General features: G+C 42.8%; 1 protein-coding gene across 2 annotated transcripts in view; it reads right to left on the bottom strand.

The window, feature by feature from the left end:
- Positions 1–26,703, bottom strand: part of CTNNA1 (catenin alpha 1) — a 176,026-nt gene that overhangs the window by 147,378 nt on the left and 1,945 nt on the right. The window contains exons 1-4 of one of the 2 annotated variants that reach the window (XM_063665526.1): positions 21,292–21,943; positions 18,508–18,555; positions 3,716–3,822; positions 2,370–2,565 (exon numbers count right to left, since the gene is read on the bottom strand). In XM_063665526.1, the coding sequence (XP_063521596.1) occupies positions 2,370–2,565; positions 3,716–3,820 (301 nt within the window). In that variant the 5' untranslated portion in view covers positions 3,821–3,822; positions 18,508–18,555; positions 21,292–21,943. Of the gene's footprint in view, positions 1–2,369; positions 2,566–3,715; positions 3,823–18,507; positions 18,556–21,291; positions 21,944–26,703 lie in introns of those variants that run through there. The other variant, XM_054488849.2, reaches the window with a different exon arrangement.

The raw sequence follows: 26,703 nt of genomic DNA, 5'->3' as shown, positions 1-26,703 counted from the left end.
CAATTAAATACATTTTGAAAACAAATGTGGCCAGGCGCAGTGGCTCACGCCTGTAATCCCAGCACTTCGGGAGGCCAAGGTGAGCAGATCACTTGAGGTCAGGAGTTCGAGACTAGCCTGCCAACAAGGTGATACTATACTCTACTCTACTCTACTCTACTCTACTATACTCTACACTATACTATACTCTACACTATACTATACTCTACTATACTATTACTATACTATAATTATACTATAACTATACTATAACTATACTATACTATTACTATACTATACTATACTATACTATACTATACTATACTAAAAATACAAAAATTAGCTGGGTGTGGTGGCATATGCCTGTAATCCCAGCTACTTGGGAAGCTGAGGCAGGAGAATCACTTGAACCCAGGAGATGGAGGTTGCGGTGAGCCAAGGTCGCACCACTGCATCCCAGCCTGGGAGACAGAGCAAGACTCCAACTCAAAAAAAGAAAGAAAAGAAAAGAAACATCAGTCACTAGACCCAGCAAACACTTGCCCAAACTCATCTGTTAATGTACTTGTGAGTTTCGTTACAGAAGACAAGAAGGGCTGGGGAGGAGAATGTACCACAGAATACAATTAAGTAATAGCCTGATTTCCTCAACAGCAAGCTCAAAAACTGTCCTGAACTGGACCATTAAACTACTTTAAAATAAATTAATTCAAAACCCACTGTACTGGGTTGAATAGCATCGCCTAAAAATTCACGTCCACCTGGAACCTGTGAATGTAACTTTATTTGGAAACGGTCTTTGCAGATGATATCAAGTTACAATGAGGTTATACTGGATTAAGGTGGGCCCTAATTCAATGCTTGATGTCCTTATAAGAAGAGGGAAACTTGGACACAGAGACACAAAAAAAGAAAAGTATATGATAACAAAAGCAGAGACTAGAGTAATGTGTCTACAAGCCAAGGAATGCTAAGGACTGCTGGCAACCACCAGAAGCTAGGAAAGAGGCATGCACAGATTCTTCCTAAGTCCCAACAAGGAATCAAGCCTGCCAACACCTTGATTTCAGATTTCTGGCCTTCAGAATGATGAGAGAATAAATTTCTATTATTCTAAGCCATCAAGCTTGTAATAATTTATGTTATAGAAGCCCTAGGAAACTAATATACCTGCCTAATTAGTACTGTGGAATTCTAATAATTTCATCATTTTCAGTGTTATAAATATTTATCTTCAGCCTGAAAACTGAAAAAATATTTACCATTGAAGGTTATTTGTTCACAAATTCAGAAAACAATTGGAGATGTCATCTCCATCTAAGGCACAGCCCATTTTTGGGTACTGCCACAGGGATGAATTTGACATAAGACTCTGGACTATGCAATCTACCATCAGGCATGAAAGATCTATGAAGTTATCCTAAGGGCTAGTAAAGCACCTGTGAATAGCAGGGCTCGATTTACCTTAGCTGATATCCAATAACCTAAAAAAACTACATCATTGTTGAAATTCTCCGACTGGAACAGAAACCTAACACACAACTACAGGTTTCAAGGTCGGGCGCTGTGGCTCATGCCTGCAATCCCAGCACTTTGGCAGGCCGAGGCAGGCAGATTGTTTGAGCTTGGGAGTTTGAGACCAGCCTGGGCAACTAGTGAAACCCCATCTCTACTAAAAATAAAAACTGCAGGTTTCAAGAAGTTTATCTTCCGTATTCAAAGTCTTCCTTCCACATTTGTAACATAATAAGGACAATTTTTCTAGCATTAATTATTAGCAAACAGTGGATTACCATTTTACTTTTTATCAATTCTGAGTTTCCCAAAACAAGATTCCTTTATGCCCAGATTTATTTATGTCAAACTCCAACCAGTGCAAATATGCACGGCTGATTTAACGTACTATTCTGACACAATAGGACAATTTCTAGAGTATTTTCAGAGTAGGTAGATATTTTTCCATTTTATCACACCCATCTCTTCAGCATGAACTAAAAATAAGTATTACATAGGATGAAAAGTAAACTTCGGTCCCATTTGTTTCCTATCAAATTGTGTCACAACATTGCTAAGACTTAACTATTACTTGAAATACCCAAGAGAAGTGGATTCAGATTCTCCAGATGTCCCTCTGCAAGCATCTCTCATGATTACAATGAGCCAGTCCAACTTAATACATCTCCAATAACTAAGTTACTGAGCAATTGGCAAGCATAAGAATGAGAATTAAAATATGAGCCAGTCCAACTTAATATATCTCCAATAACTAAGTAAGTTACTGAGCAACTGGCAAGCATAAGAATGAGAACACTGACCACAAAAAAAATCTTCAAACACTGATTTTCTAGAAAGGCCTGCCTCTCTTTACCTAAAAAGCAGTAAAGACCTACCTTGTTTTCGAACATCTTCTACAGCAGCCACAAGCTCCTCCTTGAGAAACTGGCTCTCCTTCGCAATTTTATCCCCCTTCTCCAAGAAATTCTCAGTTGCTTGTTCAACAGATGCAGCCAAAACATGGGCCTTCTTAGAACGACCTCTCTTCTTATTAGAGGGCCCCTTACTATTGGTGTTTACCAGGGTTGTAACCTAAAAGTTTCATGTTTAACATTAAACTGGAGTCAATTAAAATGACAAACTAATATCTTTAAAGATAGCAAGATTAAGTTATTCTTTAAAAAAATCACGAGATTCCACTGAACATTAACATACAATTCCCCATATTTAAGATATACAGCAATGATGCTATATTTAATTTCCAAAATAATTCAGCTTTCTCAATGTGTATAGAATTATTTAACACATATTTTAATTTCTCAAATATGATCATTAGGTTTTTAGTTTGATTTTACGAATTAAAAAATGATTAGAGACAAGTTAGATGTCTCTACTATATGTCACCAAGATGTTCCAGAAAGAGGTTAACAATGAACTTAGCTTTATCTGGAGATCACACTGCCACTGTTTTCAAACTTTGCAAAACGTTTTAAGATAATTTGCTTCTGAAGTCTTTTCAGTTTATTCACACAAATCTCAGCAACTAATTAGTAAAGGTCCCAATAAAGGAATGATTGCCCAAAGAAGCCTACAGTGATGACGCTTTATGTCCTAGAACATTACCATCATTAATACACATAATACCAGATGATCTATAGGTTAAAGATGATTAAGATATGTTATAGTGTAAATTTGCCAAACAAGACTCATTTTCTCTCTCTCTCTCTCTCTGAATCTCTCACATACAAACAATAGACACACTATTGCAAAACACTAAAAGTACACAGCTAGTTGCTAACAGTTTATGAACTCCCCTAACATTGTGACATTTGTAGCATACCAAACCTAAACCCTCAAGTTGAATTACCGCTAATTAATCCCACACAATGAAAGGTGTGTTAAGCAGAGTGAGAGACCTTAACAATCAAGGATCCAGATTCCACCTTTCTTGGGTTTCCCCTCTAAAGAAAGGTGAAGTATCTGGAAAGCACAAACATTTGCAAAGTTGCACTACATACCACGGACCCCAGTTACTAGCAATAAGACTGAAGAAAAAGACAGCAGCAGCGTTCTCAAGGGTTAACTAAACCCATGCATCAATATTCAAATCATCTAAGAACTGTCACCTAAACTCAAGTACTAGAATTAAGGCTTTGAACTAAATAACCTTGCTCTTATGGTTGTTACCCAGGCCTGTGCTATAGAACCATGTTACAATGTATTTGTGTTTTCAGATTCTTACCTGTGTAACAAGAGGCTCCAACAGTCTCTCAACTGCCAGAGTCCTGATCTCTAGACTTTTGGGATCCCACTTGAAGTTTATGTTGCCAGCGTGGACAGCAGTCATTTCTAAATAAGAAACAAAAAGTCAGTCAGGCAAACATCAAACACAAACATGAAATATGTAACAAATCTTCTCCTACTTTGGGACTTTTGCATCAGGAAAGCTATATTCACTACAGATGAAAAAATTCTAACTAGCCTGCACATGAAGACCCAGTAAACCTTACAACCTCTTAATATTTAATGATTTCAGGCTTACAAATAGTAGGGGTACTACAAGAGGGCATTCCCAAACACACAGAACATTTCCCTTTGGGCTTCTCTAGCACCAAGACTTCCTACCTCAGTTCCTACTCACTTTACCTGCCCCACCTTTAGAAACAAGATGAAAAGCCACAGTGAATGAATGCTACTTTCTTTTTTTTTTTTTTTTTTTTTTTTTGAGACGGAGTCTCGCTCTTTCGCCCAGGCTGGAGGGCAGTGGTGAGATCTCAGCTCACTGCAAGCTCCGCCTCCTGGGTTCACGCCATTCTCCGGCCTCAGCCTCCCAAGTGGCTGTGACTACAGGCGCCCGCCACCACGCCCTTTTTTTGCATTTTTAGTAGAGACGGGGTTTCACCGTGTTAGCCAGGATAGGATGGTCTCGATCTCCTGACCTCATGATCCACCTGTCTCGGCCTCCCAAAGTGCTGGGATTATAGGCGTGAGCTACTGCGCCCAGCCAAAAGCTACTTTCAAAGACATTGCTTCAAAAATGAATACAGAAGATCCTGATTTTTCCTACTCCACAACATTTATGGTATAGCAGTATCTAAAAGGTATGCCTCACTTCATTTTTTGATGGATTCCTAGAGAAGGACTTGTCTTATTCTATTAAAACATAATGTTTAAATCAGCTGCCCTCTGCACCCACAGCTATTACCACTCATAACCAGAAGAAATTTCAAATCACACTTAGTCAAATATCACTGTATCAGTGCCAAGGGAAACATCTGTCAGACAGCGGCTTTAAGAATAGGGAGAAAACATCAACGAAAATAACAAGCAGTTAGTCTTTTCTTCTAAAAGTAGTACCTTCAATTATTAAAGAAAAAAAAGAAAAGGCATGAAGTTGAGGTAAACACTAATATAAACTTTCTAGACAACAAACTGCTGGTAGACATTTAAAAGCTTAAAGGCTGGGCGTGGTGGCTCACTCCTGTAATCCCAGCACTTTGGGAAGCCAAGGCGGGCAGATCATCTGAGGTTGGGAGTTCGAGAACAGCCTGACCAACACGGATAAACCCTGTCTCTACTAAAAATACAAAATTAGCCAGGCTGGTGGTGCACGCCTGTAATCCCAGCTACTCGGGAGGCTGAGGCAGGAGAATCGCTTGAACCCGGGAGGCAGAGGTTGCTATGACCCGAGATCATGCCACTGCACTCCAGCCTAGGCAACAGAGCAAGATTCCATCTCAAAAAAAAACATAACTTTGAACTAGATCTCTCATAAAAGACTACCAACCACTGCCTTCTTCAGAGAGCTTTAGTGGAGATTAGATAAAACAAAGTATGATCGATTGAATAATGCGTGAGTCCATGCTAATATGAATAAAGAAGGAAAAGTTCTTCCAAACAACAGGAAACAAACTAATAAATGCAGAAAGAATAATGTATTTAGAAAAATCAGCATTCAGGAACCATAATATTAATTGCTTCAGGCAAGAATCAAAGAATGCTAACCAAGCAGATTAGCATTCAGTTTCTCAGTAGTGTGATCTAGTGTCATAGTAACTCCCAACAGATTATTTATTTATAACAAATGGGGAAAATAGTAACTTCACAGTCCAGAAACTTGAGATGCCACCTTAACCAAGTAATCAAAATTAACATCCCTAATAAGGGCACAAACCCACACCATGTACCTCCTAACACGATGCGCTGAGAAGGATACAACATCACCTTTGTGTTATTTCGCCTGAAAATTACATAACCTCAACTAGTCATGAGGAAACATCAAATTCAAAGGGTGAGGTAGTCTTGAAAAATGTCAAAGCAGCCGGGCGCAGTGGCTCACGTATGTAATCCCAGCACTTTGGGAGGCCGAGGCAGGAGGATCACGAGTTCAGGAGATCAAAACCATCCTGGCGAACACTGTGAAACCCCGTCTCTACTAAAAATACAAAAAAATTAGCTGAGCATGGTGGCGGTCGCCTGTAGTCCCAGCTACTCGGGAGGCTGAGGCAGGAGAATGGCATGAACCTGGGGTGGCGGAACTTGCAGTGAGCGGAGATGGTGCCACTGCACTCCAGCCTAGGCCACAGAGCAAGACTCTGTTTAAAAAAAAAAAAAAAGATAGATTAAGAAACATTTCCAGAGGCCGGGCACAGTGGCTCACGCCTGTAATCCCAGCACTTTGGAAGGCCGAGGCAGGCGGTCATGAGGTCAGGAGATTGAGGCCATCCTGCCTAACACGGTGAAATCCTGTCTCTACTAAAAATACAAAAAAAAAAATTAGCCAGGCATGGTGGCGGGCGCCTGTAGTCCCAGCTACTTGGAAGGCTGAGGCAGGAGAATGGCATGAACCCGGAAGGCGGAGGTTGCAGTAAGCGGAGATCACGCCACTGCACTCCAGCCTGGGCGACAGAGCAAGACTCTGTCTCAAAAAAAAAAAAAAAAAAAAAAAAAAAATTCCAGATTAAAGGAGGCTAAAGAGACTTAAACACAGTGATTCTGGACTGAAATTGTGTTGAGAAAGGGAAAAAAATTGAGACAATTGACAAAATTTGACTATGGGTACTGAATTAAATAGTAGCATTGTATCAATGTTAAATTTCTGAATTTTCATCATTATACTGTCATTAAATCTAGAATCACTAGAGATAGGGGTGCTAAAAGGAACCTGCATTTGCCTAATCTGGTAACACAGAATGCCTGTGTCCCAGTCATCTGTTTCATTGAAGGTAGATGAATTTGCTGTCTACATTCATGTAATGTCAGGCCTACACTTTGGTTTTTAAAGGTTATTTGTCCACTCAACTGATCAACCCAAGTCAGTAAACCTTAGGAAATGGAATGCTCTAGATGGCTAAAGGTTTGACGACAGCTCAAGCAAATGTCATCAAATGTCACAGATAAGACATTTCAGAAGAACTATTTGCCCTATGGATCCTACATATCCTAGCATTCCAGAGATACTGCATTAACACAAAACACAGAACCTTCCAGGGTTGTAAAGGGAGAGAGCCAAGAGGAAACTTAAGTGAAGCTAGCTGCAAGCAGACATTTAGGTATATGTGGTCACATTTGTGTTTAATTATTAAACAAGTACAACATATAACTATTTCACTTTCTCAAAAAAAAAACTTTCATTTTTTTTCTTGAATAAAAAACATTCTTGGTCTTTTGTTTTCCTAATTTTGATACTTTGGAGTACAAATAATTTCACTTACTTCTTAACTTAAAAAAGGTGGCACAGGCCAGGCGCAGTGGCTCATGCCTGTAATCCCAGCACTTTGGGAGGCCGAGGCGGGCGGATCACGAGGTCAGGAGATCGAGACCATGGTGAAACCCCGTCTCTACTAAAAATACAAAAAATTAGTTGGGCGCGGTGGTGGGTACCTGTAGTCCCAGCTACTCGGGAGGCTGAGGCAGGAGAATGGCGTGAACCCGGGAGGCAGAGCTTGCAGTGAGCCGAGATTGCGCCACTGCACTCCACCCTGGGCGACAGAGCGAGACTCCGTCTCAAAAAAAAAAAAAAAAGGTGGTACAACAGCACAATACGCACAACAGCACAATAATGAATCGCAAATGACACCTGGCCTCTCCAGGCTGGGGATAGGGACCACTAGGAGGAGCCAGGACTTCAAAATCAGAAAGCTTGTGCCCACTTGTTCATCAACTCCAGGCAATCTTTACCACATGAATCCAGGGTTTCCAGACCATCTGACTTTTCAAGAGAGGGCAGGGATGCAGATTTTTACATGGAATCTCCCAACATTAGTGTTAGTGACAACTTCCAAGAAGTCTTACTGTGCAAAAATAAATTATTTAATATTAGAAAAAAAGCGAGGTGTGGTGGCTCCCACCTGTAATCCCAGCACTTTGGAAGGCCATGATGGGAAAAATCGCTTGAACTCTGGAGTTCAAGACCAGCCTGGGCAACATAGCGAGACCTCGTCTCTACAAATAATTTAAAAATAAAAAACAGGCCAGGCGCGGTAGCTCATGCCTGAAATCCCAGCACTTTGGTAGGCTGAGGTGGGCAGATCACCTGAGGTTGGGATCTCCAGACCAGCCTGGCCAACATGGCAAAACCCTGTCTCTACTAAAAATACAAAATTAGCCAGGCATGGTGGCACATGCCTGTGATCCTAGCTACTCGGGAGGCTGAGGCACGAGAATCGCTTGAACCCAAGAGGCAGAGATTGCAGTGAGATGGGATCACACCACTGCACTCCAGCCAGGGTGACAGAATGAGACTTTGTCTCAGAAACGAAACAAAAACAAAACAATTAGCCAGGTGTAGTGGTGTGCACCCATAGTCCCAGCTATTCAGGAGGCTGAGGCAGGAGGATTGCTTCAGCCAAAGAAGGTGGAGGCTGCAATGAGCCATGATCTTGCCACTGCACTCCAGCCTGGGCAACAGAGTGAGACTCTGTCTAAAAAAAAAAAAAAAAAAAAATTAATTCACCAGACTCAGCCTCCCTAACCCTGCTTCTAAAGGAGTTAAGGCAAAGGACTCTCTAATCACTCACTGACATTAAGAAACTTAAAACACACTAACACTTGAAAATTGAGAACTCAGTGTATTTTCAAGACTTTCAATAACCATAATGCAAGCAGACTGCCCTGTAGAGCACCTTTAATCAAAAGTGCCAAGGAGCTTGTTTTTGTTTTTTCCTTCACTTGATCACTTACTTCTTGCCCTGTTCTAGTCACACTGGCCTTCTCTTTCTGTAAGTCTCCAAAGACACTGCCTCATCTGTGTTCCCTCTGCCTGGAATGCTCTCTTCCCTCAGAAGACCAGTTCTTTCCTAACTTTCAGATTTCAGCTCAAATGCTGTCATGACAGAAAGGCGTTCTAAGGATCCTACTAATTCCATTACTTATTACCCTGCTTAATTTTATTTTAGCTCGTATCGTCTTCTTTGTTTACTATTTATGCCATTATTACAGCGTAAGTTTCATGAATGCAGGGTCCTGCCAAGAATGACGCCGAACATCATGAAATGGTGCTACACAGCCAAGGCATGTTTTTAGCGATCCCAATCCTAAAAGGATTTCAAAAAATAAAAATATCTTAAAATCTAAAACTGTGTTCTACTTGAAACATCAGCTTCTGGAACCAGCTCTGTCACTTATTCTCTGACTTTTCGGTAAGTCACTTCACCTTTCTGGATCCTTGGTTTTATCATCTATAAAATGAAAGAAGTTGAATTCTATACTCCAAATCCTTCTAGTCCTGAAATTCTAGTGCTCTTTTCATTTATTTGTCATTCAACAGCCATTGAATTGTTTTATTAAACTTAATTTTCTCAGGTTTAGCATATGGTCTTCAGAGCTATATTTTAAGTGTAAGGATGATAACTATGCCTATGTTTCTTTATATCCCTTAAGTTGCTGGCTGGGAGGTTTATGCAGGGCAGACAGTATTAGTTGAGCTGAATTTATGCAACATAATTTGCAAATATTTACAAGACTCCCAAGACAGAGCTCCTGCCTTAATCTTAGTCATATCTTCTGGTTCTCTGCAATTAATGGTATTGTTCAGAGTAACTAAACAAATAACTTTTAAACTCTTGGCAGTTTCTACTTTTCCAATTAACTTACAGAGCACTCCTTCGCAAGATCTATTACAAAACCTACTAGAGCTAGCCAACCTTAATGAATTACAGCAACCTTAGGTTTTTCCAGGAGGAATCATGCTTAATGGAACTAAATAAACAGTTAAACTGTACTTATTTGGTCTTCATTACCTTATAAATGGCAATCCTGGCTATAAAGCAAAAGTTTGCTATAAATTCAGAAAGGGGCAGAGATGCAATCATTTGGCTAGCATTCTACAACAGAAAGAGAAATTGAGAAGCAATGAGGAGAAAATAAAAGCATAGTTCTATCAGAACCAAGGGGGCTGATAACTGGCAAACTGCCTCATTTGTGCAAAGAACTATGTACCTTCTCCAAAGACGTTCAACATTCACCTATAAAAGGATGGCCACATCATGCTTAAAATGTGTCTGCTCCTTAATTTTCATTATTATATTGTGGCAGATTTAGACTATCTTAACCATGCTACTCAATGCCAATTTTTTTTTAACAGCAAGGTTAACTTAATGAAATGTTAGGATGGTTCGTTTAAATGCAAATCAGGAAATTTAGAAATTAAAAGTACCCGAAGCAACGTTAACTGTCACACTGCACAAGACAGAAGATTGTGGAATACTCAGTGCTGTCACAGGTATGCCAGGTTGCATCTGCATCAAGCAGAGTTTTAACACAGCCTTCAGAACCTCAACTCTCAAATCTCCTGGTAACTGCCAAAAAAATCAAGGTAACTTATAATTAAGACACACTGACTTGTTATCCCAGAACTTTGGGAGGCCAAGGCGGGAGGATCACTTGAGCTCAGGAGTTCAAGACTAGTCTGGGCAACATAGAGACCTTGTCTCTATAAAAACAATCTTTAAAAAGAAAAAAAAAAATTAGCTGGGCATGGTGGCGCACACCTGTGGTCCCAGCTAGCTACTCAGGAGGCTGAGATGGGAGAATCATTTGAACCCAAGAGGTCAAGGCTGCAGCGAGCCATGATTATGCCACTACATGGCAGGCTCAGTGATGGGGGAGATCCTGTTTCAAAAATATACCAAAAATAAATAAATAATAATAAAACACTTAAATCATTTTTATTTTGCTCCTTTTCTTATTTTTCTTGAGGGCACCAAAGGCAATGGGAGCATTGGAATTGCTGTGCTACAAGCATCAGGAGACACATTGATTACAACAAAAGGCACTAAGCAAAGGACAAAAAGTAAACCTAAAAAAACAATATTCAGCCAACCATTTAGCCTTCACTCACAAATATGAGTGCCTCCTTTGTATAGGCATTATCCCAGAAAGCAGTCAACAAGAAAAAAAGAACCCTGCCTTCATGAAGCCTTCATTGCAATAATGGCATAAATAACCAAAGAAGACAGTATCAGAGCTAGGAAGAAAATTAAGCAGTATAATGGTAATGGAATTAAGTAGGGTCCTTAAAGGTCTTTTTGTTTTTTTGTTTGTTTTTGGTTTTGTTTTTTTGAGACGGAGTCTCACTCTGTCGCCCAGGCTGGGTGCAGTGGCATGATCTCGACTCACTGCAAGCTCCGCCTCCCAAGTTCACGCCATTCTGCCTCAGCTTCCCAAGTAGCTGGGACTACAGGCGCCCACCACCACACCCAGCTAATTTTTTGTATTTTTAGTAGAGACGGGGTTTCACCGTGTTAGCCAGGAGGGTCTCAATCTCCTGACCTCGTGATCCGCCCACCTCGGCCTCCCAAAGTGCTGGGATTACAGGCGTGAGCCACCGCACCTGGTGATGTCTTTCTGTCTTGACAATATTTGAGCTGAAATCTAAAAGTCAGGAAAGAACTAATCAAGTGAGTATCTGGGGGAAGAGAGCATTCCAGCCAGAGGGAACACAGATGAGGCAGCATCTTCAAGGACTGACAGAAAAAGAACGCCAGTGTGGCTGGAACAGAGCAAGAAGCAGTAGGAGGTCAAGTGAAGGAAAACAAAACAAGCTCCTGAGGTGAAGTGACAGTTTGCTGTATGGACTGGATATCTATGCTCATTTCCTTAGCTTCCATCGTATTATAGTTGAGACCATTAACAATGGAAGAGTGTTTAATAGAAAGCTGCATCAAGCCCTCCTAACAACTGATAATGGATACAGAGGAAGTCCCTGTTTCCATGAGACTGAATGACTAGTCTAAAAAGCAAAGAATGTGAAACAAGCATCTGGACTGGAGGCACAAGAGAAAAAAGAAAATACAGAAGATATTTTTATTTTAGAACAATTGGACTGAACTGACTGCCTTGAACCAAAAATCATTTTTTAAAAAATAAAAATATCACTGGGCACGATGGCTCAAGCCTGTAATCCCAGCATTTTGGGAAGCCAAGGCAGGCGGATCACTTGAGGTCAGGAGTTCATGACCAGCCTGGCCAACATGGTGAAACCCCCTCTCTACTAAAAATTACAAAAATTAGCCAGGCGCCTGTAATCCCAGCTACTTGGGAGGCTGAGGCAGGAGAATTGCTTGAACTCAAGAGACAGAGGTTGCAATGAGCCGAGATCACACCATTGCACTCCAGCCTGGGCGACAAGACCAAAACTCTGTCTCAATAAATAAATAAATAATAAATAAAATAAGCAGCTGGGTGCAGTGGCTCACACCTGTAATCCCAGAACTTTGGGAGGCTGAGGCGGGTGGATCACCTGAGGTCGGGAGTTCAAGACCAGCTGATCAACAGGGAGAAACCCTGTCTCTACTAAAAATACAAAATTAGCCAGGCGTGGTGGTGCAGGCCTGTAATCGCAGCAACTCAGAAGGCTGAGGCAGGAGAATCGCTTGAACCCAGAAGGCGGAGGCTGCGGTGAGCCAAGATCGCACCACTGCACTCCAGCCTGGGCAACAAGAGCGAAACTCTGTCTCAAAAAAAATAAAATAAAATAATAAAATAAAAATACCGGGAGGCTGAGGCAGGAGAATCACTTGAATTCAGGAGGCGGAGGTTGCAGTGAGCCGAGATCATGCCACTGCACTCTAGCCTAGGCGACAGAGTGAGACTCCATCTCAAAAAGAAAAATAATAATAATAACCCAAAAATAATAAATAAAAATAAAAATTTAAACACAGTGGGACTAAGGGAGGAGAAACCTTTCACACAGCTAAGAAGCCCACAGGGAGAAGAGTGAGGTACTTTTGTTGGAAAGCCACGCAAAAAGATGCCTGGACTTGACTAGAGAGTCTGAGAAGTTACCCAGACTGAGCAGGAAAACAAGAAAGAGCCAGGCTCAGTGGCTCACACCTGTAATCCCAGAACTTTGCGAGGCCAAGGTGGGAGGATCACTTGAGCCCAAGAGTTCCAGACCAGCCTGGGCAACATAGGAAGACCTCGTCTCTACAAAAATAAAAATGAAAAAAAGAAAGAATGGCCTCTAAAACTTGTGGTATATATCTTGGATGACCTATTCAGTCATTCATTCATCAATGACGGACCAATTATCAGTTCTGGGATCCTGCTAGATGTCAGATCCTGCTAGATGCTACATGAACTGGAAATTGCTAGCAGATCATTGTAGCAATTAATTATTGAGACCAAAAGACCATTCTGTCTTTGTAACACAGAAATCTGGAAGATGCTACTTAACCAAGTGTTTAAACTTAGCATCATCACCAGTGGAATAACCTGACCCACTGAATGCCCTAAGAAAGAAACATCATCAAGCCAGGCACAGTGACTTGCACCAACAGTCCCAGCTACTGGGGAGGCTCAGGCAGAAGGACCACTTGTACCCAGGAGTTTAGGAGTTTAGCATGCAATGATTGTGCCTGCAAACAACCACTGCACTTCAGCCTAAGCAACACAGCAAGACTCTATCTCAAAAAAAAAAAAAAAACAGACACAGTTGTCTCATGCCTGTAATCCCAGCATTTTGGGAGGACAAGGTGGGTAAATTGCTTGAGGTTAGGCGTTTGAGACCACCCTGGCCAACATGGTAAAACCTATCTCTACTTTAAAAAAAAAAGCTTAGCTGGGTGTGGTGGTGTGCACCTGTAGTCCCAGTACTTGGGAAACTGAGGCATGAGAATCGCTTGAACCCAGGAGGCAGAGGTTGAGGTGAGCTGAGATCGCTCCACTGCACTCTAGCCTGGGTGACAGAGCGAGACTCGATCTCAAAAACCCAACAAAAAAAATCATCACACCTATCTGACAAATCCAAAATGGAGAACATCTACAAAACTGGCCTAAACTATACAAAAATGTCACTGTCCCAAGTGGGAAAGCTGGAAATGAAGGCTAAAGACATATGACAATCGAATGTAATATGTGATCTTTTATTGATTCCTGATTTTTAAAAAGAAAAAGAAAAACCATAAAGGGTATCACTAGAACAACTGTGAGAATCTGAATCTGAATATGGACTGTACAAAAAAATCAGTACTTCTGGGGATCTTGTTAAAACACAGATTCTGATTCAACATATCTAGGGAAAGGTCTAAGATTCTGTATTTCTCAAGAGCTCCCAGGGAGAGCCAATGCTAACCACCCTCAGACTGCTCTTTAAAAGGTATTACATGTTACTGTATCAATGTAAAAGATCTTGAGTGTGACAGCAGTGTCAGGGTTATGCAGGGCCTGCTACGTTATTCTTCAGAATAACATGCTAAAAGAGGGAAGTCCCATGAGCTCTGCAGTTTACTTTCAAATGACTCCGAAATAAAGTTTCTATCCAGTAATTGAGAAAATCTGAAAAATGTTAACAATGGTCAGCTGGTAAATCAAGTACTCACTGTACTTCAACTTTTCTGTAGGTTTGAAGATCTTCCCCCAAAAAAGTAGGGGGAAAATGCTTACACAGTCTATACAGGAAAAGAGTTACAATACAATAGAAGGTATAATGTTCTAAGTGCTCCAGGAGCACCCAAAACACAGTCCCCAAATAGTCAGGAAGGCCCCACTGAGTATCTGACGTACTGTTTGAGGGCAGGGAGGCTGTTTCAGGTTGTGAAGGACAATGGCGCCAAAAAACACCAGGACCTTCCGGGAACCACAGTGAGTGAAAAATAGAGGACGCACAGTGAAGTGGCAGATAATAAGCTGAAAGAAAAGCTAAGAAATTCAGCCTGGCGCGGTGGCTCATGCCCGTAATCCCAGCACTTTGGGAGTCCGAGGCAGGCGGATCACAAGGTCAGGAGATCGAGACCATCCTGGCTAACACAGTGAAACCCTGTCTCTACTAAAAAATACAAAAAATTAGCCAGGCATGATGGCAGGCGCCTGTAGTCCTAGCTACTCGGGAGGCTGAGGCAGGAGAATGGCGCGAACCAGGGAGGAGGAGCTTGCAGTGAGCCGAGATCACGCCACTGCACTCCAGCCTGGACGACAGAGCGAGACTCTGTCTCAAAAAAAAAAAAAAAAAAAGAAAGAAAAGCTATGAAATTCAGAAAACATTGGAGGATTGAGCTTTATTCTTCCTATCTTAAAAATATTTGGACCCACTGTATTCTTACAGTTCATAACAACTACTTGAGAAACACTGCAACAACCCCTTCCCTCTGCTCCCTAAAAAACAAAGGTAAAGGAGCAAACCCCACCTCTTCCCGTTACCACAGTGAAGGTGGGAAGGGATGAGACATGCCTTCACCAGAGCTGCATTTTCACAAGTATAGGACTTCTCCATGCACTTAACTGCAGAGCTGAGTTCCTCAAACTCCACGAGCCCCAAACCAAGCATCCCCTCTATACTCCACTGTATTCCCACCGTGGGCTTCCCCTTCTCTGCTGACCAAAGTTCCACCAATCCAGGTCCCCAGAAGGAGACTCTAGCCTCATTTTCTTTCTTCTCCGCACCTCAGTAAACACCTCACTCACCCTACTAACCCCCTTCCTGTTCTCAGGGCTCTGTTATCTCTGGTTGAGAATATCTAGGTGTCTTCTAACTTCCAATCATTCTCCAGGGAGCCCCAGTTATCATTATCATTGGGTCACTCCCTCTGAAAAAAAAAAAAAAACAAAACAAAAACACATAGTATTGCTTCTCCACCACATACAGGATGAAGCCAAAAACTCCTGCAAGCCTCGCCTACTCTAGCCTGTCAGCCTTATCACCTGTCTCCACTCCAAGAAAATATTCCCCAATGTACCTGCATGCCTCCAGATCTATACACAAGACTTTTCCTCTGCCCAGAGCACCCTTCAAGTCTTCTCAAACTGGAAAGCTATGATTTTCCTTCAAGACTCAGACATCTGTCATCTCTGCCTCACAAAGAGACACAACATACCATGTTCCCCCAGCACTTGTCACATAGCACTATTATCTGTATGTGTGTCTCCCATGAAACTGCGAGCTCTTTCCAGCACATGCACCATGGTTTTTTGATCGTGGTAACTTTCATCTAATCTAACACTCTATACATGTTTAACTGAATTAGCTCAACGGCTCTATGCACAAAGAAATAAGAAACATCTCTCATGACAGATTAGCAAAAAGTGGGTATAAACTGCCAATTTTTTTTTTTTTTTTTTTTTTTTTTGAGACAAAGTCTCACTCTATCGCCAGGCTGGAGTGCAGTGGCGCGATCTTGGCTCACTGCAACCTCTGCCTCCCAGGTTCAAATGATTCTCCTGCCTCAGCCTCCTGAGTAGCTGGGACTATAGGCATGCACCACCGTGCCCAACTAATTTTTATATTTTTAGTAGAGATGGGGTTTCACCATGTTGGCCAGGATGGTCTCGATCTCTTGACCTCGTGATCCACCTGCCTCGGCCTCCCAAAGTGCTGGGATTACAGGCATGAGCCACCGCGCCCAGCGCCAATTCTTACCTATCAGCTGTTTTACCAAACCTAATCTCGTGAGTTCACAAATTTCCTGGGATTAGCAATGGTGGCGTACACATTAACATCTCTCCAGCACACAGCACACTGCTTTGCAAGGCAGACTTAATAAATGAACTGTATTTAAGTGAGCCCTTCCTGATGCAATTGAGATACAGCAAAATGGCCAGGCACAGTGGCTCTCACCTATAATCCCAGCCCTTTGGGAGGAAGAGGCTGGTGGATCACTTGAGGTCAGGAGTTCAAGACCAGCCTGGCCAACATGGTGAAACCTCATCTCTACTAAAAATAAGAAAACTAGCTGGGGCCGGGCACGGTGGCTCACACCTGTGTAATCCCAGCACTCTGGGAGACCGAGGCAGGCGGATCACCTGAGGTCAGGAGTTTGAGACCAGCCTGGCCAACCTGGTGAAACCCCGTCTCTACTAAAAATATGAAAATTAGCTGGGTGTGGTGGCGGGCGCCTGTAATCCCAGCTATTTGGGAGGCTGAGGCAGGAGAATCACTTGAACCTGGGAGGCGGAGGGTGCAGTGAGCCGAGATCACGCCATTGCACTCCAATCAAGGGGACAGAGCAAGACTCCGTCTCAAAAAAAAAAAAAAAGAAAAGAAAACTAGCTGGGCATGGTGGCAGGCACCTGTAATCCCAGATACTCGGAAGGCTGAGGCAGAAGAATCGCTAGAATCCTGGAGGCAGAGGCTGCAGTGAACAGAGATCGCATCACCGCACTCCCACTCCAGCCTGGGCGACAGGGCGAGATCTCAAAAAAAAAAAAAAAAAAAAAAAAAAGATACAGCAAATTACCGCTTTAGACTAACTCAAACTCAAAGCAACTAGAAAACATCATATCTTTCACTGATCTTAAAGACCCGAAATAAATGTCATCTGGCCGAGTACAGTAGCACACACCTATAATCCCAGCACTCTGGGAGGCTGAGGTGGGCGGATCACCTGAGGTCAGGAGTTCGAGACCAGCCTGACCAACATGGAGAAACCCCGTCTCTAATAAAAATACAAAATCAGCCAGGCATGTTGGCGCATGCCTGTAAATCCCAGCTCTCGGAAGGCTGAGGCAGGAGAATCACTTGAACCCAGGAGGCAGAGGTTGCGGTGAGCTGAGATCACACCACTGCACTTCAGCCTGGGCAACAAAAGCAAAACTCCATCTCAAATTAAAAAAAAGAAAAAAAGTTGCCATCTTCCATTTCCACTTTTTTTCCCTCCCAAGGGATCAAACTCACATTTCACTTAGTTACTTCTCTGCAAAATGGAAGGTTTCTTTTTTTTATTGAGACAGAGTTTCGCTCTTGTTGCCCAGGCTGGAGTGCAATGGCACGATCTCAGCTCACTGCAACCTCCGCCTTCCAGGTTCAAGGGATTCTTCTTGCCTCAGCCTCCCGAGTAGCTGGGATTACAGGCATGTGCCACCATGCCTGGCTAATTATTTTTTTGTTTTTTGTTGTTTTTTTTTTTGAGATGGATTCTCGCTCTGTCGCCCAGGCTGGAGTGCAATGGCACGATCTCGGCTCACTGCAACCTCCACCTCCCGGGTTCAAGCAATTCTCCTGCCTCAGCCTCAAGAGTAGCTGGGATTACAGGTATGAGACACTGCGCCCTGCAATTTTTTGTATTTTTAGTAGAGACGGTGTTTCTCCATGTTAGTCAGGCTGGTCTTGAAGTCCTGACCTCAGGTGATCCACCCGCCTCCCAAAGTGCTGGGATTAAAGGCGTGAGCCACCGCACACAGCCAAAATGGCAGGTTTCTAAAAACACTTCAGTCAGTCCAAAGCTTTTCTAAAAACATGATAACCCAGGTCCACAGAAGCAAGAGAATGATAACAAATGAATCCCTCATGAAACCTTTTGCCAATTTAGAGATCCCCAGGAATATAAAACCCACAAACACTGTTTCATCAGTGATAGTAACACGCTTCTCCCTTTTAGCCTCTAGCTTATTCACTGCACCATCATATTTCACAGACCATGATTTAGAATTTGGATTACAAACTCAGGCCAGGCACAGTGGCACATGCCTGTAATTCCAGCACTTTGGAGGCCAAGGTGGGCAGATCGCTTGAGTTCAGGAGTTCAAGATCAGCCTGGGCAATATGGTGAGACCTATCTCTACTAAAAATATAAAAAATTAGCTGGGTGTCGTAGTACACACCTATGGTCCCAGCTATTCAGAAGGTTGAGGTGGGAGGATGGCTTGACCCTGTCTCAAAAAAAAAAGCTTGGATTAATATTGAAATATTGAATCTAACGAAATATTCAACACACCATGAAAGAACGGTAACAACGCATCTGTGCCTAGAAAGGATGCACGTAACAGAGCCACATAGGGCAAATGCTCTATCAAAGGCTCAGTCCTTCATTTAACTTGAAATGGGCCATAGTGAATGTGTTTTCTGAGTTATAACAGCACTTTCAGTTTCAAGAACAGTCTGTAGTCTAACCTGGTTAATAAACAAATACAGGATTATGTAACTTGGTAATTAACCAGGCTTCCAACTCACATCTTCAATTCAGAATGTCAAATACTGACAAAAAAAAACATAGCAATAAGACACTTTCAAGAGAGTTGATGATCCGCTTATTTTTGACAATATTTAATAGTGAAACCTCAAAACATGAAAATGAAGGAAATTCACAGCTTGATATGATGGAATCAAATAGTCAAAACTAAGCAATCTAGGAAAAAAATTAGCCTTTAAATTAGCAATTAAGAAAGATAAATTTTTCTTGTTAAGCCCTTTTAGTCTAAAAAGAAAAAAAAAACCTCTTAGAGATGAAAATTACATTAGCTTCCACAATATAGTTCCATCCCTCCTTTTAATAAAATGGGAAGATGAAAAAAATGACAGACATTTTAAAAATCACTTCACACTACTCATACAATATGGTTCAAAATGAGCAAATGTTACAAGTATTTAGAACATCCGAAGTTGCCCTGTGAACTGTATTTACATTATATGCATTACCCCAAACTTGCAGCTGGTAAAAAAAAAAAAAACACAAATTAAATCCCAATCAAAAAGAGGGGTTGATCGATGACAGTCCATCAACAAGTAAATGGAAATGCATGTTAATTTCAAGCTCCATTAGAAATGGAGTTGTGGCATACTCCCACACGGAGAAAAATAAGTTTGATAGTTATAAAAAAAAAACTAAAGAAAATAATGAACATCTAAGGCTCTAACAGAGAAAGGGCAATGTTGACATTTTATTTTTGAAGTGTGGTTCTTTCTGCACACTTGGAACTTTCAATAATGGATAATTCAGTATAGTGCTCTCACAAGTGAGTAAACAGCATGAGACAAGGCAAGTCACACTGGACTAATTCCCCACACTGTTCAGTCCATTCAATCCAGGCCCACAACACGTGGGGGGCAGAGCAGATCACCAAGCTGTACACGTAATATCTTCAAGGTCTGGAAGCAGGCATACTGGTACCCGGGCAAGTTTCAGAAAGTGCTGCTCTATGAGACTCTTCCAGATGTATTTTAACTTTTTTCCTTACACGAAACAGAAGGTGCTAATAAGACTTAAATCCTCCAACATGCACAGAATAACCTAAATTTATTTAGGACTTCAAAGTGGGCCAGGTGCAGTGGGTCACGCCTGTAATCTCAGCTCTTTGGGAGGCCAAGGCAGGTGGATCACTTGAGCTCAGGAGTTTGAGACCAGCCTGGGAAACATGGTGAAACTCTGTCTCTATAGAAAACACAAAAATTAGCCAGGCATGGTGGCAGGTGCCTGTAGTCCCAGCTACATAGGAGGCTGCAGTGAGAGGATCACTTTCAACCCGGGAGGTCAAGGCTGCAATGAGGTGTGATTGCACCACTGCATTCCAGCCTGGATGACTAAGCGAGACCCTGTCTCAACAACAACAAAAAGACTTCAAAGTGTGTGGCTTCGGTCACTTGAGAAAAAAATGATTTGGGCAGGGAAGGTAGAAAGAATAATTGGGTTCATATTTTTCACTACTTATTTATTATCTCCATATAGAAGGCCAAACTCACCCCAAAATTTTTTTGAGTAAATTTTTTTACCTGTTCATTTTTTCACCTTTTATGCACAATAAAATTCACTCTCTCGTATACCAATCTAAAAACAGTTGCGTGGGCCAGGTGAGTGACTCAAGTCTGCAATCCCAGCACTTTAGGAGGCGGACGGATCATCTGAGGCCAGGAGTTCAAAACCAGCCTGGCCAAAATGGTGAAACCCCGTCTCTACTAAAAATACAAAAATTAGCCAGGTCGTGGTGACACATGCTTGCAATCCCAGCTACTCAGGAAGCTGAGGCAGGAAAATCATTTGAATTCAGGAAGCGGAGGTTGCAGTGAGCCGAGATCATGCCACTGCACTCCAGACTGGGCAACAGAGTGAGACTCTGTCTCAAAAAAAAATAAATAAATAACAGTTGTGTGATCACCTCCACGATCAAAATATAGAGAAGTCAAATGAATTTATTTTCACAACAGCATGTACCTACAACTAAACCACAGAATATAAGAGTACAAAATATTATTTACTTAGAACACCTGCTTCAAGAGCTAAGTGGGCATCAACTTCTGAAGAGGCTGACAAAGAACTACAGTTGACAAGGCAGATCCCTAACATCCCTGACAAGGAACATTCCTGGACAAAAATTCAGTACCAAACCCTTTCTGGATGACATCATCACCAGTATGTGGCCTTCCAGAACTTATTATATATCCAACCAGCCTAAGAGACATTTCCTCTTCTATCCAAGTTTGTGACCTGCTATTAAAACCCCCCTTTCACCTTCATTCAACAGTCAGCCTACAGTCACACCACTTCAAGTACTCAGACAATAGATCGAGAATGTCTAAAGTGAAAAATACCCTGATGTACCACAGGTGATGATAAAGTACATTTCTGGAAAGGAATTTGGAAAAATTTTAAGAGCTATAAAAAAGTAGCATACCTTGGAAATAATCCAAATGTCCATCAACCCATGAATAGACAGGCCAGACGTGGTGGCTCACGCCTGTAATCCCAGCAGTTTTCGAGGCTGAGGCAGGTGAATCATTTGAGGTCAGGAGTTAGAGACCAGCCTGGCCAATATGGTGAAACCCCGTTTCTACTAAAAATAAAGAAATTAGCCGGGCGGTAGTGGCGCACACCTGTAATCCCAGCTACTCAGGAGGCTGAGGCAGGAGAATCGTTTGAGCTTGGGAGGCAGAGGTTGTGGTGAGCCAAGATCGCACCACTGCACCACTGCACTCCAGCCTGGACAACAGAGTGAGACTCTGTCCTCCCCCCCAAAAAAAGTATGAATGGATAAACAAAATATGGCATATACATACAATAAATGGAACATTATTCAGCCTTTAAAAGGAAAGAAATTCGGCTGAGCATGGCGGCTCACTCCTGTAATCCCAGCACTTTGGTAGGCCGAGGCGGGTGGATCACCTGAGGTCAGGAGTTCAAGACCAGCCTGACCAACATGGAGAAACCCCGTCTCTACTAAAAATACAAAATTAGCCAGGCATGGTGGCGCATGCCTGTATCCCAGCTACTCAGGAAGCTGAGGCAGGAGAATCGCTTGAACCCGGGAGGCGAAGGTTGCAGTGAGCCAAGATCACGCCATTGCACTCCAGCCTGGGCGACAAGAGCAAAACTCTATCTCATAGAAAAAAAAAAGGAAAGAAATTCTGGGAGAGGATTCTGGATTCTAAAACAACAGAGTAGGAAGCACCAAGATCAGTCTCCCCACCTAGACAATCACACTGGCATAATTAGTCGGATGTAATTCTGGGGACTGTTGAAGAAAGCTTGCAACTTCCAAGGAAAAGACTGGGACAGTAAATTGGGTTAGTTTCAGTCCATTTCAGCCCTTAGCTAAGCAGCAGCTACCCCATTCCCTAGCCCCCAGCCATGGGCAGACAACTTAGAATGCATTCCTGAAACAGCTTGCAAGCAGCTTTTGGGAACCAGGATGGGCAATAAGGACCCTGTCCTCCAAATATCAGGGATCCATATTCTAATTGCTGATTGCTGCTTATAATCAGGGATAGGCAGACACTGAGAAGGACAGCCATTATTGCACCCTCTCCATGACTGCAAGTCCTCCCCCTCCAGCTGAAGTAGACTTCCAGAGAATTTAATGGGCCAATGGCCCCCACCTCCCTACTTCCTTTTTTCTCTTTTTCCTCTTTAGGAGCTAGACTTTAAAGACTAGGATATTCAAAAGCAATCATGAGGGTGCGGGGGAGATAAGGAAAAAAGTTACCATGGTGCATGTGCCCAGGGAAAGGTGCAGGCGCAAAAAAGACCTGAGAAGTCCTTAAGTTTATATCTCAGGCTGATCCTCAGCATAAAAACAAACTGTAACAAATAAATTAAAAAAACCCAGCAAACCCTAGGAATGAGAAGAATCCAATTTTCAGAGTTAGCACATCATTAGATTCAAATGTCCAGTTTTCAAAAAAAAATTAAAAAGTCACAGGTCATACAAAGATACAGGAAAGTATGACCCATTAAAAGAAAAAAAAAATTAACCAATAAAAACTGTCCCAGTTGCTGGGCGTGGTGGCTCATGCCTGTAATCCCAGCACTTTGGGAGGCAGAGGCTGGCTGATCACCTGAGGTCAGGAGTTCAAAACCAGCCTGACGAACATGGAGAATCCCTGTCTCTACTTAAAATACAAAATTAGCCAGGTGTGGTGGCACATGCCTGTAATCCCAGCTACTCAAGAGGCTGAGGCAGGAGAATCGCTTGAAGCTGGGAGGCAGTGCGGTGAGCCAAGATCACGCCATTGCACTCCAGTCTGGGCAACAAGAGCAAAACTCCATCTCAAAAAAAAAAAAAAAACTGTCCCAGAGAAAGACCAGATAGAAGACCTACTAGACAAAGACATTAAAACAACTGTCTTATAGATGTTCAAAAAACTAAAGGAAGGTATGGGAAAAATCAAGAAAATAATGTATTTTAAAAATAAAAATATCAGCCGGGTGTGGTGGCTCACGCCTGTAATCCCAGCACCTTGAGAGGCCGAGGTGGGCAGATCACGAGGTCAAGAGATCAAGACTATCCTGGCCAACATGGTGAAATGCCATCTCTACTAAAAATACAAAAATTAGCCGGGCGTGGTGGCACGTGCCTGTACTCCAGCTATTCGGGAGGCTGAGGCAGGAGAATCACTTGAACATGGGAGGCGGAAGTTGCAGTGAGCCAAGATCGTGCCACTGCACTCCAGCCTGGCGACAGAGCGAGACTCCGTCTCAAAAAAAAAAAAACCAACAACAAACAAACAAAAAAAGTTAGGCGGGTGTGGTGGCAGGCGCCTGTAGTCCCAGCTACTACGGAGGCTGAAGCAGGAGAACGGCATGAACCTGGCAGAAGGAGGTTGCAGGGAGCCAAGATCACACCACTGCACTCCAGCCTGGGTGACAGAGCAAGACTCCATCTCAAAAAAAATAAAAAATAAAAAATAAATAAATAAAATTAAAATATAAAATTAGCCAGGTGTGGTGGCACACGCCTGTAATCCCAGCTACTTGGGAGGCTGAGGCAGGAGAATCACTTGAACCCAGGAGACAGAGGTTGCAGTGAGCCGACATCAAGCCACTGCACTCCAGCCTGGGCAACAAGAGCAAAACTCCATCTCAAAAAAAAAAAAAAAAGAAATAGAGAAGAGAAAAAAGGAATATATTACACATAAGCTGAGGACTGCATGGAGAGGACTTTATCAGTGATTAGATCTGGGTGGCAAGGAAGAAGAATGGGCTGTAGATGGTTCTCAGTTTGCCCAAATTTGTTATTTGAGGCCCTCCATAATCTGACGGTTGCCTCATCTGTTATCATTCCATCCACAAGCTAGACTCCAGGCAGAAAAGACTTTTTCCTCCTTCACTCAACAAGCATCTAATTTGCCCTCCATGCCAGGTACTAAGCACCAAGACAAGAACTAAGGCTATCAGTTCCTGCCTTCAAGGAGCTTATAAGGCTCCTTTCCTAGCAATAAAGGCAAACAGGTACATCAATAATAACGTACAGCATAATGTAATGCACCACCCAGTGCTAAAAAATTTGCTACCAGAAACTAAAGTGCTGAGTCTTAAGATATGACTAAAAGCTCATCATGAAAGGTTATGTTGGGAGAGTAGAAGGGAATCATTGAGGAAGCAACTTTACCCTAGGCCCCCAATATCCAGTCTATTTTTTTTTTTTTCTGAGTCAGGGTCTCACTGTGTTGCCCAGGCTGGAGTGCAGGGGCATGATCATAGTTCACAGCAGCCTTGAACTGTTTTTAAATACTGTATGCCTCAGTGGCATTACATACATTCACCATTCATTTCCAGAACTTTTTTCATCTTCCGAAACTGAACTCTGTACCCATAACAATAGCTCCCTACTCCCCTTCACCTGGCCCCTAACAACCACCATTCTATTTTCTTTCTTTTTCCTTCCTTCCTCCCTCCCTTCCTCCCTTTTTTTCTTTTCTTTGAGACAGGGTCTCACTCTGTCACCCAGGCTGCAGTGTGACATGATCAGAGCTCACTGCAACCTCCACCTCCCAAGCTCAAGCAATGAATCCTACCACCTCAGCCTCCTGAGTAGCTGGGACTACAGAGCGTGTCACCATGCCTTGTCGATTTTTTTTTTTTAGAGGCGGGGTCTCAAAGTTGCTCAGGCTGGTCTTGAACTCCTAGCTTCAAGTGATCCTCCCAACTCAGCCTCCCAAAAAAAAAAAAACAGGATTATAGGCATGAGCCTCCCTGTCCAGCCCCAATCCATATTTAAGTCCTGTCTCATTTCTCCAAAATACAGCTCCCTTCATCCCTACCGCCTCAAACTCCACCATCTTCCTAGCTCAACTCTCTGCTTCCACATGCACACAAACACAAGCCTTCTCCAAGCACTAGCAGGAGTCTTAAAAAGGAAATCAAATCATGAAACTCCCTACAATGGCTTCTTACACCTCTAGAATAAAGCCCCAACATGGCCTCTGCCTTCTCTGGCAATCTCATGTGAGGTCTTCTCCCCACTGAAAAAGTATCCAAGCTATACCAGTCTCTTTCAAGTCTCTAAACACACGAGTCTTTCCTGTCTCAGGACCTTTACAAATGCAGAGGGCCCTGTTCCTTCTCTCCATATCCTCACCAGCACACACCACTACCCCCAACAATCAGGGCTGTCTGTCATGCCCCACAGTGAGTTACTTTCTCAAAGAAATCCTAAAGTGCGGCGGCTCACACCTGTAATCCCAGCACTTTAGGAGGCTGAGGCGGGTGGATCACCTGAGGTCAGGAGTTAGAGACCAGCCTGACCAATATGATGAAACCCCATCTCTACTAAAAATTAAAAAATCACGCTGGGCACGGTGGCTGAAGCTTGCAATCCCAGCACTCTGGGAGGCCGAGGTGGGTGGATCACGAAGTCAGGAGTTTGAGACCAGCCTGGCCAACATGGTGAAACTCTCTCTACCAAAAACACAAAAAAATTAGGCAGGCGTGTTGGCACACACCTGTAATCCCAACTCCTTGAGGTTGAGGCAGGAGAGTTGCTTGAACCCAGGAGGCACAGGTTGCAGTGAACCGAGATTATGCCACTGCACTCCAGCCTGGGAGACACAGCGAGACTATCTTAAAATAAATAAATAAATAAATAAATAAGCCGGGTGTGGTAGCTTGCACCTGTAATCCCACCTACTCCAGAGGCTGAGACAGGAGAATCGCTTGAATCCCCAGAAGTTGGAGTTTGCAGTGAACTGAGATCACCTCACTGAACCCCAGCCTGGGCAACAGAGGGAGACTCCATCAAAAAAAAAAAAAAAAGAAGGAAATCCCAAAACCTGGGCAGGCAGTTACCCTGGATCTCTACATCTGGTTCATGTCTCCAGAAGAGACAGGAGTCCCACTTTGGACACCCTGAGTTTGAGAAGCCTGGGATACCCAAAAAGCTTCCCAATGCACAGGTGACCATGAGGGTCAGGAGACACATCTGCACTCAAAATAAAGGCTTGGACTTTTAGCACATAAAGCTGATGACAGAAGAGACTGCACAGAGCAGTGATTCTCATCTTGGAGGAGGGTACCTCTCATCTCTAAGTCACTATATGAAATGAGATATCACCAATGGGAGTCAAGGTGATGCCACATCAGTGGTGTGGAGGAAAAAGATACTTTGGAAAGAACCCTGGGTACGAGAGGAAAGAGTGAGGGCAAGGAAAAGAAAGAAACTGAGATGAGCCAAAAGGAAAAGAAAACCAGGAGAGTGATATCACAATTCCCCAAACTCCTATGCCCTTTTAGCTTCTCATGACTCTCCCTTCACTTAAAAAAAATACTCGACTCACGTTTCATCCAGATCAAATGCCACCACCTCCTGGAA

This window comes from Pongo pygmaeus, chromosome 4 (genome assembly GCF_028885625.2).
Source record: "Pongo pygmaeus isolate AG05252 chromosome 4, NHGRI_mPonPyg2-v2.0_pri, whole genome shotgun sequence".
Lineage (NCBI taxonomy): Eukaryota > Metazoa > Chordata > Mammalia > Primates > Hominidae > Pongo > Pongo pygmaeus.
Note: the sequence above shows the minus strand (reverse complement) of the source record. Positions and strands in the feature narration are given on the sequence as shown.